This window comes from Syngnathus leptorhynchus, chromosome 8 (assembly GCF_054491065.1).
Source record: "Syngnathus leptorhynchus isolate UIUO chromosome 8, UIUO_Slep, whole genome shotgun sequence".
In the NCBI taxonomy this organism is placed as follows: Eukaryota; Metazoa; Chordata; class Actinopteri; order Syngnathiformes; family Syngnathidae; genus Syngnathus; species Syngnathus leptorhynchus.
In genome coordinates, this window is record NC_141202.1 from 12,882,326 (window position 1) to 12,898,175 (window position 15,850).

At 45.6% G+C, this 15,850-nt stretch overlaps 3 protein-coding genes across 3 annotated transcripts; all 3 read right to left on the reverse strand.

The window, feature by feature from the left end:
- Positions 1–2,217: 2,217 nt before the first annotated feature.
- On the reverse strand, positions 2,218–5,252 carry LOC147053769 (cell adhesion molecule CEACAM1-like). Its single transcript, XM_085917531.1, has 5 exons — positions 5,204–5,252; positions 4,839–5,138; positions 2,781–3,059; positions 2,443–2,712; positions 2,218–2,300 (listed from the first exon to the last, which is right to left on the reverse strand). The coding sequence occupies exons 1-5, from the start codon at positions 5,250–5,252 to the stop codon at positions 2,218–2,220; spliced, it is 981 nt and encodes a 326-aa protein (XP_085773657.1).
- A 1,588-nt stretch (positions 5,253–6,840) lies between these two features.
- Positions 6,841–8,837, reverse strand: LOC147053770 (uncharacterized). Its single transcript, XM_085917532.1, has 5 exons — positions 8,795–8,837; positions 7,733–7,987; positions 7,377–7,658; positions 7,031–7,309; positions 6,841–6,933 (listed from the first exon to the last, which is right to left on the reverse strand). The coding sequence occupies exons 1-5, from the start codon at positions 8,835–8,837 to the stop codon at positions 6,851–6,853; spliced, it is 942 nt and encodes a 313-aa protein (XP_085773658.1). The 3' UTR covers positions 6,841–6,850.
- Positions 8,838–10,186: 1,349 nt separating this feature from the next.
- Positions 10,187–15,441, reverse strand: LOC147053771 (cell adhesion molecule CEACAM20-like). The gene is made up of 10 exons (XM_085917526.1): positions 15,302–15,441; positions 14,653–14,985; positions 14,070–14,348; positions 12,319–12,585; positions 11,977–12,249; positions 11,593–11,850; positions 11,407–11,509; positions 11,215–11,261; positions 11,042–11,082; positions 10,187–10,694 (listed from the first exon to the last, which is right to left on the reverse strand). Exons 1-10 carry the CDS (start codon positions 15,384–15,386, stop codon positions 10,461–10,463), a joined length of 1,920 nt encoding a protein of 639 aa, XP_085773652.1. The 5' UTR covers positions 15,387–15,441; the 3' UTR covers positions 10,187–10,460.
- Between the last annotated feature and the right edge of the window lie 409 nt (positions 15,442–15,850).

Here is a 15,850-nt window from a genome sequence, read left to right on the forward strand (position 1 = left end):
GTGCACAACTTTGTGTTGATGCAAATGCTCAACGCTGCCACCACAAAGCCACCACGCCCTGTTTTGCCCTGATCCTCCCGGAGCTGCACCGCAGGAGTGTCCATTTACTGTAAACCTCTCTTGTCCGGCAACTTTCCATCCACTTGTCGTGGGAGTGGGGGGAACACAATGACGCTTTCCTTTCAACGTTAACTTAAGGACCTTTGAGCTCGAGCAACATTCCTTCACACTTTGAATAAACACTCAAAGATTTGCTGTGTAATGAGCAATTTCACATCAGCCCAATAGACACATTTGTATTTGGGCAAACACAAAAATGTTTTTCCCAAATTCTATATTTTGATGTTTAATTCACAAAAAGCAACTTTGAAGATTCTGTGAATTAAAATAGTGTTTTTGTTATGATTTAGGTCAACTTGGTCACTGGATACAATAAGATAAATCACGCCGACACAAATGAAGTCTGTAAGTGACTCGGTTAACTACTCAGATAATAAAAAACTACTTAAGGTCAAGAAAATATGTGTTATATTGTCTGTTTGTGTTGCTGCAGGTGTGTGCTTGTTTCGAATACTGTATGCAAAGTGTAATTTTCCTAAGCGGCAATAAGCAGCTTGATACTTCTTTTTTGATGAATCGTTCTGTCTCGAATTTGCTGTTGCTCTTAACATAAGGATGTTTCAGCTTGAGCAACATCACCTCCATGTTCTCCAAACACAGAAACATTTTTTTGCATCAGACAATTTCAGTTGGGCAAACACACAAAAATAATACCTTTTGCTAACAGTGTGTTAGTGTTTAACTAACAAAGCTGCCATTTCGTAGAGGCGGTTTTCTTTCAAATTTGTTTGCAATGAGTTCAGTGGTGGCGTTTCTGGGGAACCCTTTCCCTAGCGCTTTGGAATTTTGGGCCCTCCAAATACCTGCAGGAAGAGCCGAAATTGGTCGTGAGTGCGTGTTTGTCCATACGTGCCCTTGCATTGGCCGGAGCCCAAACTAGAGTAAGCCGGTTGTCGCTTGACTCGTGCAACATTGGACCATAAATTGACATCACACAAATGCGCTTTGGTTACTGCGTTCACAAAGCCACCCAAAATCAAAGACAAATGTCTTTTATGTAAACATAAAAATCAAGTGTCTTTTATTTGTGACATTGACGATGGCAGAGGAATATTGATGAATCACTTTGCATGATGACGTTATTGCGATTCAAAATATTATTATAGTCTGATCCATAGGGGACATGTGGGCCTCTTCCGCACCGTGGCATTTGAAACTGAAACGAAACTGCTTGGTGTTTACACTTGATCCACCCTCACCCGTCTGACATGTTTGTGCTGGCGCCAAGCACTTTCTGTACACGTTCAATAGCTCGTGTCTGCCGGATAAATATTTTATTATCATGAGCACGTTACATCACATGAAATGAAGGCAAACAATATGATACAATGAGCAAACATTAGAATAGAACTGAAATGGAACAAAGCCTACATTGTTGATGACAGCTTATGCCTCAGGGGTGTCCAAAATGTTGATAGTAAATCAGTAATCATTGTCATATAATTCACCAAGATATAATTCCTCCAGCTTTTATTTTTGTCAAGAACTTTCAATAAACCGCCTGCAAATTGAGTCAAAAAATGTAGTTTGCCCACCCTTGTTGGTGACATATTTGTAGCATTATCTATTAGCAGCCAATGTCACGGAAAAAAATGACAAAGATGGCCGTCTCAAATTGTATTTGAAGTTTGGACACTGCAGATTCACACAGATATTGTACATGCGTGCACATATGTGCTTCTTCGGGGGCCGCCAGCATCTGTGAACAGACAAGCAGTCATTGTTTCAGTATTCTCCTCCTTTGCTTGTACAGCACCATAGTGTCTTTGCCAGGCCACTTGACACCCCTGGGACAAACACCCTTTGAAATGTCTCAACAACATAACTTGAGCCAATAAGAACCGGGGAGGCATAATCATTATTACATGATAGGAGGAAGCAGGTCCTGAATCATGGATCAGATTGTGTCCCTGACGTTGAATGTATAGTTAAGCAAAGCTTAAACTGCTAGATCGTTACATTTTGTAATTGGTGAGGTCACACGTCGGACAGGAGGCATCTGAACCACAGCATCACGGGAGATTGTCTCCCTGACATTGAATGTATAGTTAAGCAAAGCTTAAACTGCTAGATCGTTACATTTTGTAATCGGTGAGGTCACACGTCGGACAGGAGGCATCCAAACCACGGCATCACGGGAAGGAGCCACACGTGTGGCTTCAACGATATCGCGTGGGACTCTGAGACAAAGCACACATTATGGGCACCAAATGCAGAATGCTTTTAGCGCCTTAAAAATAAAAAGTAAAAACTTTAATTCAGCAATTCTTTCATGGGCCACCAGAGGAGCACATGTACATACATGTCCAATATGACTCTTACTAGTTATGAGGATGTCTTCAGTGATGTTGCTGCTCCTGTTGGTCTCATTGTTGAAGGCCAGACAGGAATAAGGGCCGCTCTGCCCCTGGTTGACGTGGACAAGTTCCAACGACGGGCCCGTGGCGTTTAGAAAGCGGCCCTCGAAAGCCCAGTGGAGTAGAGCCGGCGGACAGGACTGGGCCGAGCAGCGTAAGGTCAGGTTACTTCCTCTCGCAAAGGAAGCGGCGGGGTGCTGCTCGTTGACTGTCAAAGCCACGTTGTCCGGGCCGTCTGCGGAGAAGAATTTTAAAGCTGCCTGCGTTCGCTTTCATGGTTTACGTTTAAAGGGTGTCGCTTACAGATGACGGTGAAGACGAATGGCTCGCTGGTGCCATTGCTGACGGGGTTGAACGCAAAGCACCTAAAGGGGCCTCCGTCGTAGCGACTCACGTTAAGGATGGTCAGAGTTGAATTCCCGTTGGAGAGCGCTACCCTGTGGTGGGCCGTCACCTCCGAGCTTCCGTTGAACCACAGGAAAGATGGCAAGGATCCCGAGGAGACGGAGCAGGTCAGCGCCACTGCGGACGACTCCAGCGGGCGGCTTTGGTTGGGCCCCAGTGTCACGTTCAAAACTGGCTCTGGGCAGGACACAAATGGACAATAGAGATTTTCTCTTTTTTTTACTGTACGCTGTCTTAGTGTTTGGAAAAGAAGAACCTATCAAACATAAAGGGCCTTATTTTCATTCACTTGAGCTCGGTGTAAAAGCTGGCGGATCTTCTCTTTAGTTCCTGGGAAAGTCTAGTTTACCATGTTTGAGAATTTGGCTCATGATGATGATGATTATGATGCTCCAAATAGAGCGTAATGACACAGGACAAGTCAGACAGGAGCTGATGCCATTATGCGTAGCGACAGAAAGTCTCAGCTGAGCCAAAACACATATACACAAGCTTTCACCGACTCAACCCCCCCCCCAAAAAAAACCCCAACTCAGTTTCCTGGTTGTCAATCCAAACATTGAAATACTTGAAGTTCTTATGTATGTCAATCTTGCTTAGGGACATCTTACGATGGAAAGTTGTTGGTACTGAGTTGCCTGGCACCATACAGTGCTCGCATCTCAGAAGTCAAAGCAAACAAAAATTGGTGAATGACTTCTAACATCTGCAAACTCCAGCGTCTCGGTTTGTGTGATGCTGTGTGTGAGTGGATTTTTAATTTTCTAACATTGAGAGCTCAAAGGGTTAGAATTGGGGACTGTGTGTCTGACAAATGTGTCTTAAGTACTGGCTCGCCACAAGGCTGTATCCTTAATTCTTTGTTTTCTTTATGTACATATGACTGCATTGCCTCTTTCCAGAATAATCTGATTGTAAAATACGCTGAAGATAATCCCATCCCTGGGCTAATACATTCAGATGACGAATCAAACTATGGACTAGAGGTAGAGAACTTAATCAAGCGGAGTGAGAACAATAATTTGATTTTAAATGCCTCCAAAACAAAAGAAATTGTGTTTGACTTTTGTAGGAATAAGGTGTCCCATCTCCCTCTCACTATTAATAGTGAAGAGGTCGAGATGGTGAGTAATTTTAAATTTCTTGGTGTCACTATCACCAGTGATCTCAGCTGACATCTTAACACCAACATCATTGTTAAAAAATCTCTTCAACAGCTTTTTTTTGTTCTGCGTAAACTTAAGGAATTCACATCTAACTGCCAGATTTGATCACATTTTTATGATTGTGTTATCGGTAGTGTTCTCACCTCCTCACTTGCAGTGTGGTTTGGAAATCTGACCGTACGCAATCAGAAATGTCTGAGAAGAATTGTCTGTCTTGCTCGTAAGATCATTGGTACTGAGCTGCCAGATCCGGAAATCACTTACAGGTCCAGGCTTAGAATATCCCATGCCTCTGTTATCTTAAATGACCCCACTCATCCTGCCTCTGCTTTTTTTGTTCTTCTTCTGTCAGGCAGGCGGTATTGTGCAATAAAATTCTCTACCTCTAGGCATGCAAACAGTTTCTTCCCTAGGGCTGTGCGCAGCCTTAACAAACTAAAGCTGCACAATTATTTTTTTTTTATTTTGTTTTGCTTGTATTATGCTCCTGCAGGTGCCAGTGGCGGGCACCTTGCACTTTTCTAGTAAGCATTTTTTTTTTTAATATGAACTGTATTTTTCTTATGTGACTGTCAGCCTATCCATGGGGGCAAATGGTCCTTTTTATTCTATCGTATCTGTCTATTGATTGTCTATTTATCTGCTTATTGGTTGTCTATTGTTCTTGTCTTATGTGTATTTTTTTAGCTCTCGCAAACTCTTTTCCAATGTGGTTTTCCACAAATGGCAAATAAACTGACTCTGCTCGCATTTGTCGTTCTGTAAAATAATCCACGATACAGCGTCTCACCCAGCACCGTAATGGAGGCGTTGGCCCTTAGCGGGGGATCGCTGCTGAGCACGGCGTACACTCCCGAGTCCTCCAAGGTGAGTGAGCTGAGGGTCAGGGTGGCTGTGCGGACGTTCACCGCCGCCCTGCCGCTGTGGTTAGGGAAAACTGCCTGCTGGTCCCCGAGCCAGGTCAGGATGAGGGAGTCGCCCACCGCCCAGCTACCACCCTTTAGGTCGGCAGCTGGCCAGAGCGAGAGCGTCAGGGTGTCCCCGGCCGCCGCCGGGTTGGAGGACGGGAGGACCTGCATAGCCGAAAGTCCTGGTGGGCGTGAAGAAAAAGAATGCTCAACCCGAACCACTGCACAATAACCACTTCAGGATCACCTTGTATTGAAAGCAGCAGCAGCAGCACAGCAACCTGTCCTCTCTCCATTTTGAGGTGTCGACCACCACCTCTGTTCTGCCATCGTTATATACGTCCACCCCCATCTCCTCAAATATGCTACTTCTTATCTGCAGGTGGCTTCTGTATTCCATCTTTGTTTGCCATCTTGGGTGAAGTTCTACGCATGACAAATGATGACAAGGGCTATGTTGTGTGCAGCGAGACTGAAGGGGGCTGTTTGTTCAAGGTTCTATGGCCTTTTCCGTGCAGGTCCAATTAAGACGCAAGCTTCTTGTCATTATTGTTGAAAAACTTTGGCAGACATGCAATCGATAGGTGACCTGTTTCAGTTTTGCGCTACACCAGGAAGAAGTCGTTTGGCCAAATGAGGGAACAAAGAAATGGCTCTTTGATTTGGATGTTATTGTAATTGAAAATTTTGTGTGTAAATCTCAGAAAAGGAGACACGATGGACTGTTCTTGACATTGGTTCCCGTGTTGTAATTTGCTCCTGCTGCCGGGTCTTTCTCATTGTTTGCTGTTTTAAAATCCCGTGTGGGTGAGGCCTACTATTATGTGCACGACACAATCATAAACATTTGTATATAAAAGCACATTTTTGAGAAGGCTACTTCATTTGAGCTTTAGTTTTCAAATAGTTACAACACTTAGCAATGTTTTGGTTATGATCATGTAAGAGTAACATAATGATTGTCTGACTTACGATATCCATACAAGACAGGGGTAGATAATCTAAAAGCAAATACAGCAAGATGTGAGGGGCCCAATAATGCGTCAAAACACACCGGAGACCTTTGTCACTCATGTTTACTCTGTGTGATTCACACACTTCTATTTATTATGTGTACAAAAAATATGAGTCAGAGAGGGGAAGGATGGTCATTGAGATTTTCCGATGTACATCACAATGGCTTCCATTTAGCTTCGGGTGAATCAATAACACGAACCGGTCAAAGGTTGTCATCCAGGCAAACAAACCTACATCCACACTGGCTGGTGATCGGACGCTTTATCGGCAACGTACGCCATCAGTCATGCCAATCGTAAAGCGTAAGCCAATTCAATGCAAATGAGCCAGCCCGCATCTCGACCCATACGCTGTTGGGCCAATGGCCAGTCCGGCTTTTGTTGCCATGACGACCAATAGGTAGCTCCTATTTGCGGAAGTGCGCCAAAACTGCGGTGGTCGTGGGGTCGCGAAATCCATGCAGTCCTTTTCACTCGCAAGGCAGAACTTTATCCTGTGTTTATGTGCATCGATACACTTTTTGACACATGTAGACAAATAATATAGCAATACTAACAGGCAAATTATTTTTACCCCCAATGAAAAGTGGCTCATATTACAGTACCATACTGAGTGATTTACTGAACAAGTAGAAGCGCTGTTCTTTTGTGTGTGCATGACTGTGTTATACTGCCCCCCGGTGGCCAAAGCAAGCATGCTTGGAAAATGTACATTATGATGTACACTGTTGAATTCTTTACACTCGAGGAAATTATAGTGTTAAGTTTAAGAAGTCAATGTTCTACAATCTTTCCACTGTTCATAAATTATTTCATGATATAGAGAATGAGTGAATGTAAGAAGACAACTATCAATATAAAAGTAGTTCTGTGAGTTATTAGAAAGTCATTGATAGTAGAGCCAGGCCGAAAATCAAAGTGGACAATCCGGTGAGCTGTATGGATCCAGAGAGAGGAATACCTGCAGAGGAGAAGAAATAAAATTATGATTCCCCTCAGTTGAACAATATCTGAGCTCGCGTAACACTAATTCACAACCAATGGCCAGCAGCTGCTACCTTTTACTTCCACCATCTTGGTAGCCTTGGCCGAGCGTCCCGCTGCGACATTCTCCACAAGGCAGGTGAAATTTTGGAAGGTTCCCGGCACAGTGGGAATCCACCAGAGCTGGTTTTCATGCACAGAAAAGTAACTTCCCAGGGGGAAACTGCCCTCGAACGGCCACCTCACGGTGCAGTCCACGTTCAAGGTGCACTTCATCAAGCAGGTGAATGAGCACATTTGTCCCGCATACACCTTGTCGGGACCGCTGATGCTGACGTTCCACTCAGCATCATCTGCCAAAAAAGAAGATTAAAAAATGAAACGATGGCTATAAAGACTTCGGGCTCTCAATGTACTTACCGCTTAGCAGGTAGCCCAGACTGAAAACCCGAGTCTGCTTCATCATGGTCTCACACATGTAGAATCCAGCATCAGATGGCAGCAGTGAGTCAAAATGGAGTGTAGTGTTGTGGAGCAGGTGCATATGATCTCGCCACACCACCTTCTGCCCATCTTTGTACCAGACCACGGGCAACGCTGAGAGGGTGGTAGGTGGGAGTCCATTAATGTGGCAGACGAGGTCCATGGGCCGGTTCAGAGACGGAACAGCACCTGGTGGACTGACTTGCACTGACACTGGATCTGCAAATGTAATATGTATGGTTGGTATAGGTATGCTTGTGGGAGTGGCATTATACATGCTGTACTGCAATTACTTTTAATTTCCAAAATGGTCTTGGTGGTGCTGGAATCTCCTCTATTGTTTTGCACGGTGCACTGCAGCGTCACCGACGGGTGCAGTCCATCCGGCGTCCAAGTGAGCGTGTTCCCCTTGAACCGGAGGTTGAACAGAGACCAGGAGTAGGTGCAGTTTGCCAAGCAGTTGGACGAACATGTGAATGTGGTGCTGGACCCGGCGCTCACTCTACCACTCCAACCAATTTGCAATTTGAAGCCTGATACTGGTCCACCTGCATGATGGGGATAAAAGATGGAGAGGCCTGTTAGACTTGATAATAACCCATCCATTTTCTGTACCGCTTGTCCACACGGGGGTCGCGGGCACTGTGGAGCCTATCCCTATCCTTGCCTACCTTAGCCTATCCCAGCAGTCATCGGGGAGTAGGCGGGGGACGCCCTGAACCAGTTGCTGGCCAATCGCAGGGCACACAGAGACAAAAAAACTTTCTGCACTCGCACTCACCTACGGGCAATTGGGAGTGCTCAATAAGGCATGTTTTTAAGATGTGGGAGGAAACCATAGTGCCCGGAGAAAACCCACGCAGGCATGGGGAGAACATGCAAACTCCACACAGGGAGGGCCAGAGGTTGAGTCGAATCCACACCCTCTGAAATGTGAGGCTGATGTGCTAACCAGTGCGGCACCGTGCCTCCTTGATAATAAATAAATAAATAAATAAATAAATAAATAAATAAATAAATAAATAAATAAATAATAACGCACTGGGTAGCACGTCCGCCTCACAGTTAGGAGCACTGCGGTTGTTCGTCTCTGTGTGCCCTGCGATTGGCTGGCAACCAGTTCAGGGTGTCTCCCGCCTACTGCCCGATGACGGCTGGGATAGGGTCCAGCACGCCCACGACCCCCGCGGGGACTAAGCGGTTCAGAAAATGGATGGATAATAATATACTATGCAATACTATTAAAGCTGAAAAAAAACATTAATTCTAAATAATAAGATTAAAAAACTCACCGAGCCACAGTAAATATCAATGTTACAATGTATACATTTTCGGGGGTGAAGATGTTTTCTTACCATTCAGTACCAGCAGCAGCAAAACGACGTATACGGCGACCATCTTCTCCCTGTGTGGACAAGTTGAGGTTGTAGAGTTTGTGAAGTCTTTTGTAAGCTACGAAACTCTACTCGACGATTGGCCACACCTTCATTTCCACAATAAACTATAGAATATGGGGCAACATGATCGGATTTTTCTCAGAGGTGCGCAATGACGGGAAACCAAAGTCAGCCGGATGTCGCAATAGAAACATATACCAGGGAGCGCTACAACAGCTTGAAGCGCTAAACAGACGTTGAGCCCCTAACAATCGTTAAGAGAAATATTCATAACACTTGTCTGCCAACCAATTTCACAGAGGGACATTTTACACCAATGTCATTTTTAAAAGACATTTTGAAAGACATTAAAACACATTTTTTTCTGGTTCATCTTTGCAATGCTGGATGTACTTTGCACTTTGGATTTATTGCAACAATTCTACTGCACTAAAATATCTTGGAATTCGAATTATGCAACAACTAGTTCCTTGTGTACTTTGCGGGAGGTTGCCTATAGTTTCACCACATTCTGTTTATAAAGGTTAGTACCAAGAGTACCTGAAGGTAATCGTTATCAGTTTGCACGGTAAACAAACAAATCGGTATTTTTCCCAAAGTGTTTGTACTCATCAGAATAAATCACGGTGATTAACCAATAGCGTTCCTTGAAATAGTCACTTGGTCTTGTTAACCCGAAAATGTCAGAACCTGACAAAATTTGACGATAAAATTCCAGCTTAGTTTGTGTAGCGTCGTTTTTTAAATTATTGTACCGCAGTGATTCAAGTCAAGTCAAGTTTATTTGTATAGCCCTAAATCACAAGCAGTCTCAAAGGGCTTCACATAGACAATCAATTGACAATTATTCTCAAAGCATCCCCTGATCTTGGGCTCCCAAAAGGGCAAGGAAAAACTCAAAAACCCCTACCAGGGGAAAAATGAGAAACCTTGAGAAGGGACCACAGATGGAAGGATCCCCCTTTCAGTGATGAATAAAAAAGTTGGCGAAGTGAAAGGAAGAACGATAGGGATGACAACACGTCATATTACCTGAACACATGGCCACAATAAGAGGTCAGACGACTTTCTCATCACACATCCACTGACATTGCAGTTCAAACAATTTTTATATGTCAGCTTTTAAAGGATGATATTAACAAGTTTCTGCTCGTCTTGTGTTGCACCTGCAGTATCTGAAGGTCATATATAGGTTCCTCACTAGATAACATTACCAACTTTTAAACAATGTGAAGATTGTAAAAAAATAAATGTTTATGGAAGCAACCCACAAGAAGAACTATTTATTTGCCCCTTTGAGAGACGTTCACGTGAAGCTCTTAGTCCACGTTGCACTTTTGAAGTCTTTCAAACAATATTTAGAGATTCACTTTGGTCAGATGGATACATTCATAAACTTGGGGGGGGGGGGGGGGGGCATATACATTACAGAAATGACAAGACTGCCCGTGGGCCATAGTTGGCCAATTCGCGCTTGTGTAGACAAATCAAATTAAGTCGATAAATCTAATCAACCATTGTTGTGTTTTGTGACAGTCAACTGATCAATGATTAACACACACACGTAATGACTACGCAAACACTCAGCATTATTTGCGTGCCATGAAGGAAGTGTGAGCACACGTCAGACTGTTGACAGCTCCCCGCTTCCATGACACGACTCGTTGCTGTGAACCTGAGGGCGGGCTTCTAGTGGCTGAGGGGCTCGCCTCTTCATCCGCTGCAGGTGGGCGTTGTAGGAAGGAGGTGCGTTGTTCACTCGGACCTCGGCGTATTCGGTCTGGCTGGCCTGGAGCTCCAACTGACCTTTGCCGCTGCCCTTTTCGTGCAGAATAGTCACGTCGGCATAGTTTAACTCCTGGTTGAAAGATGGAGAGCATCAAGAAATAACTAAGAGGAGCACTTCCCTAAATAAACACAAGCACAAATAACGCAACTTCCCGTTTCCATACCACTGTTAACGGTGTATCTTTTTCCCGGTTCAAAGTCCAATGAGTTACAACGAGAGACAAACCCAACAAACATGAACCCAGACTCATAAGCCAACAATCAAAGTCGTAAAGTTGTTTTTTTTGTCCCACACCGGCGGATATGTCGTAGTATCGTTGGAACGGAACATACAGAAGTTTTAATGATTAAATAAAAGTACATTCTTAGAGGATGTTTCAGATGTCTGTCGGTCCGGACCAACTGAATTTCAAGTACCTGATTTTGGGGTTCTTCTGTGTTGTCTTGGCCTATTCCTCCTGCAAGAAATTTCAATCCGAGACACGGACATATCTCTGTCAACAACAGCATTACGTTGAGTGGAATGTGAGTGAATACAAAACCTAAAGAAAAGCTCTGTTTGGATCGAATCGTTTCCGTGTCACACTTACCTGTCCTGTTTGAGATGTCTCTGTCGAGGCGATTCTTTGTCTTGTTCCTGTAATGTGACATTGTCATACCGTAGATCAACGTGAGGATAATATCTCATTCAGTTGTCAAAGAATGCTTATTTTGACTGGTATTGGCTCCAACATTTTCTTAGAGAGGCTTGTTCAGAATTTTGGACAATCCCAAGAACATACCGTTGAATGTAGAAGGCGTAGGCACCCCCAGCAACTGCTACGCAGATGACTAAACACGCCAGCACAATGCCGGCGATGCAACCAGCCGAACACGCAGTTTCATCTGTGAATGTATCCCAGCAGATATCTGTCACGATGCCGCTGCATGCTCCAAGGCACATTTTATCCATCAGTGCTTCTACTTGCCTGTCACATCCAACCTGTGGCTCGCCGACATGCTTTTGCCAGTAATACTGTTGGTGGCGCTACAAACGTAGATTCCGCTGTCGGAAAAGTTGACATTGTATTTGACAAAGGTTGAAGAATTATGTAGCACTGCTGTGCTGTTCAGTGCTGTCCACATGTAGGTGGCGGCTGGGACGGATGCCGCAGAGCAGCTTAAGGTTAAAGTCTCTTTCACGATGATTTGGCTCGGTCCCGTGATTTGGACAGGGTCAGGCCCATCTGCCAAACACGGCAATGTTTGAAGTTAGAGAGGTTTGTACAATTGGGTTAAAACCTGTCAGCCGCAAACTAACAACCAATTTTATAAATTGGGCGGATTGTACTTTGTAGATTTTGATTACTTACAGTTAACAAGCATGCCCAACGTCACTTCCTCCTCGTCGATGGGGTTTATAATCCGACAGGAATATGAAGTGCTATCCGATCTGGTGGCGATCCGGAAAGACACGGTTCTGTTCTTATCGTGGAGCGTCACACGCTCATCCGGGATCAGCGCCGAGCCGCCCTTGGTCCACTCTCTGAAGAAGACCGACCCAGCGGCGTCGCATGTCATATTCAGCTCCATTCCCTCAACTGGGCGACTCGTTGACAGCGTGACAGAGGCACCGGAAATTTTCTCTGTTGAACGCAAAATTTGAATGCATAGTATATGTATAGGAACCTATTAAATAGTGCAGTTGCCCTTACTTAGCACATGAATCGGCCATTGCTGAGAGTCTTTGTGTCTCAGAGTCTTCTTGTTAAAGGACCGGCACCTGTACTTTCCACTGTTATGCTGCTGGACGTTCACCAGCGAGAAATCTGATCCCGCGACCGACAGATTCTTCCCATTCACAAACCAGGTAAAGATGGCGACTGGGCTGGAGTTGGCTGAGCAGGAAAGATCGACATTCGACCCTTCTGCGACGTATTCTTTCCATGGCGAAATAACGAGATGTGTATCATCCGGGCCATCTGCAATGTACACATGGTAAATTTGGAAACATCCGTTAGTTAAAAGGTCATACATTCACCGACCACAACATTTGGTACAGCTGCACAATCTATTAAAGCGAGCTACATGTGTAGCAAATTGTAACATTTAAGTAATTTCTCTGCGACCCTACACACCTCAAAGAAAATAAATTCTTATCGACATTTTGCAAACCGAGATACTTGAACTCCTACACTTGGGGCAGGATCTCATCCCCGATCCGGAGAGGGCATTCCACCCTTATCCGACCGAGGACCATGGACTCGGATTTGGAGGTGCTGACCCTCATCCCGACCGCTTCAAACTCGGCTGCAAACCGCTCCGGTGAGAGCTGGAGATCACGGCCTGAAGAAGCCAACAGCACCACGTCATCTGCAAAAAGCAGAGACGCGATGCTGCTCCCCAAACCGGACCCCCTCAACGCCTCGGCTGTGCCTAGAAATTCTGTCCATAAAAATTATGAACAAAATTGGTGACAAAGGGCAGCCTTGGCGGAGTCCATCCCACACTGGGAACGAATCAGACTTACTGCCGGAAATGCGGACCAAACTCTGGCATCGGTGATACAGGGACCGAACTGCCCTTATCAGTTGGCTCGGCACCCCGTACTCCCAAACCACCCTCCACAGAACCTCCCAAGAGACACGGTCGAACGCCTTCTCCAAGTCCACAAAACACATGTGGACTGGTTGGGCGAACTTCCATGCACCCTCGAGGATCCTGCCGAGGGTGTAGAGCTGGTCCACTGTTCCATGGCCAGGACGAAAGCCACACTGCTCCTCCTGAATCCGAGGCTTGACCTCGTGGTGAAGAGAGAGCTGAGCCAAATGGCAAAGCTCTCGATTTACCGGTTGATCGACGCTCCTACCCTCATCTATGGTCACGAGCTATGGGTCTTGACCGAAAGAATGAGATCCAGGATACAAGCGGCCGAAATGAGTTTCCTCCGCAGGGTGTCCGGGCTCTCCCTTAGAGATAGGGTGAGAAGCTCGGTCATCCGGGAGAGACTCGAAGTAGAGCCGCTGCTCCTCTGCGTTGAGAGGAGCCAGATGAGGTGGCTCGGGCATCTCATCAGGATGCCTCCTGGACGCCTCCCTGGGGAGGTGTTCCGGGCATGTCCCACCGGTAGGAGACCCTGGGGACGACCCAGGATGCTCTGGAGAGACAATGTCTCTCAGCTGGCCTGGGAACGCCTTGGGATCCCCCGGGATGAGCTGGATGAGGAGAGGTAAGTCTGGGAGTCCCTCTTAAAGCTGCTGCCCCCGCGACCCGACCCCGGATAAGCGGAAGAAGATGGATGGGTGGATTTCGCAAACTAAATCGTGCAGTACCAAGACTGGCCTGTGAGAGGCAGCGTAGGGCATCCAGTCTGCTAGGAAATTCAAAGAAGAAGAAAGACCACCAGGTTGTGCAGGTATATCTTATGTTTTGGTGGGTGAAATGTTTCCAGTGGAGTGGCCCTCACAGCTGACGGAAAGATGCACCAAATGGCTGGCATCTTCACTGACAGCGTTGGACACGCGACATTGGAACGACCTCTGGTCGTAGCGGGTCACGGGAGCGATGATGAGTGCCGCGCCTTCGTCGATGAGATGAATTCTGTCGCTCACTGAGATCTCAGCACTGTTATTCAGCCAATGGAAGGAGACGGACGATCCCAACGAAGAGCAGGACAGACGAAGGGTGCTGTTGAATTCCAGCAGGTCTGTGCTGTTGACCGTCACAATGACATTGGACACTGGCTCTGTACATATTTAGAAATCATGCCGGTGGTTATGGACGACACTGTTTCACGATGACGTCACAATGCAACATTTAGCAAACTGATTTTTCATGAAGAGGGCTAATTCTGCTTAGAATTAAGAGAGATTTATAATTGGCTACAGACAAACAGGCGATAAAATACTTCTGTCGAAATCAAGGGCCTCCTCTCACTTGATGACAAAGCAGAACCTTTTTATTCGACAGAAATCGATGCTCTTATTTTGAAACTTTGTCACACCACCACGCTCATATCACATCCAACACGCCAAAAAACATCTGCTCACCAAGCGTCTGCAGTGTGGTGGATCCCGTGATTTGGTCGCCGCTCTCTGTTAGCATGGAGAGACTGTATTTTCCGCTGTCATGGAGAGCCAGCTTGCTGAGCTTCAGGGACCCAGTCTGTATGAAGAGAGTGATCCTGCCGTGGTACCCGGGGCCAGTTTTGTTTTGAGACGTGGCCGTTATCACGGGTATTTCATCGCTGCCATTGATAAACGTCCACAAGACAATCGGGAACGGCGTCGGCATGGCCGCCACCGTGGTGTTAAACATCACAGAGCCTCCCACGGCTGCGGTCAGAGGCCCGTCGGGCAACACACCAGATCCTGCGGTCAAACCTACATGACGGTTTCGGATTAAAAAATAAAACTCACTCAATGAGATAAAATATCTGGTCAAAGTTTAAACTTCAAATTGTTGTGTAGTCTACAAATATTTGTCCAGGTGCATCTTAAGTGCCCTATCATGAGGTTTATGGCCAGACTTAGTTTGTTGCCCTTTGACAGGCATGCTCAATCTACAAAGCAATGTTTGAGACGACTCATAATACAATTGCGTTCCAAAACATGTTCTTCTTCCACGTTGGCACCGTTACATCGTTTAACAAACACCGACTAGGCATTTTTAGGTCAACCAGATGAGTGCTCAGCTTACCTGTGAAAGTCGCCCAGACGATGCAAAACACTGCTAGTGCGCCCATTTCGTCTTTTTGTAAGTTGTATAGCAGAGAATGTCGCATTGAGCTCGTCCACCAGCTCCATTTGACATGTTCAAGTAGGAACAAGTGGTAAACTACCTGCGTGCTGGGCCACAGTCCATCAGCGCTAATAGGGAAGCTGCGCGGCTCATCTTCAATGCGGCATTGCGTCGCCCTCTAGTGTTTGTGCTGGAAGTCAACACAAAGGCACAGCCAGGTGGCCCAGGAAGAATTTTCACTTGAAGGATTTTGCTAACGTGGATACGACACAAAATTTCCTTGAAATATTAAAATCACCTTTGTCGTTTCCTGCAGCCACAGGAACAACATGCGTGGCACCATTTGTCATTTATCACAAGAAAAAGGTTTCTTGTAGTTTGTTTTGTTTCAAATTTGGAATTCGAAGAATATGCTTCTGGAGGGAGACATATTAAGATAGCATGAATTTAGAAATTTTTGTATGAATCTCAGATCCACTGAAATACGTTTGGTCACTGTTAAATTCT

Bases quoted from the DNA above. Each gene is read 5' to 3' on its own strand.
- LOC147053769 (XM_085917531.1), bottom strand. From the start codon at position 5,252: ATGGAGAGAGGACAGGTTGCTGTGCTGCTGCTGCTGCTTTCAATACAA. The intron at 5,139-5,203 runs GTGATCCTGAAG...CACGCCCACCAG, and splicing joins GCTGCTGCTTTCAATACAAG to GACTTTCGGCTATGCAGGTC. The intron at 2,713-2,780 runs GTAAGCGACACC...TCTTCTCCGCAG, and splicing joins ATTCGTCTTCACCGTCATCT to ACGGCCCGGACAACGTGGCT.
- LOC147053771 (XM_085917526.1), bottom strand. From the start codon at position 15,386: ATGCGACATTCTCTGCTATACAACTTACAAAAAGACGAAATGGGCGCA. The intron at 11,851-11,976 runs GTAAGTAATCAA...CGTGTTTGGCAG, and splicing joins GTTGGGCATGCTTGTTAACT to ATGGGCCTGACCCTGTCCAA. The intron at 10,695-11,041 runs GTACTTGAAATT...TCTTTCAACCAG, and splicing joins CAGAAGAACCCCAAAATCAG to GAGTTAAACTATGCCGACGT.
- LOC147053770 (XM_085917532.1), bottom strand. From the start codon at position 8,837: ATGGTCGCCGTATACGTCGTTTTGCTGCTGCTGGTACTGAATG. The intron at 7,988-8,794 runs GTAAGAAAACAT...CCCATCATGCAG, and splicing joins GCTGCTGCTGGTACTGAATG to GTGGACCAGTATCAGGCTTC. The intron at 7,310-7,376 runs GTAAGTACATTG...CTTTTTTGGCAG, and splicing joins TCTGGGCTACCTGCTAAGCG to ATGATGCTGAGTGGAACGTC.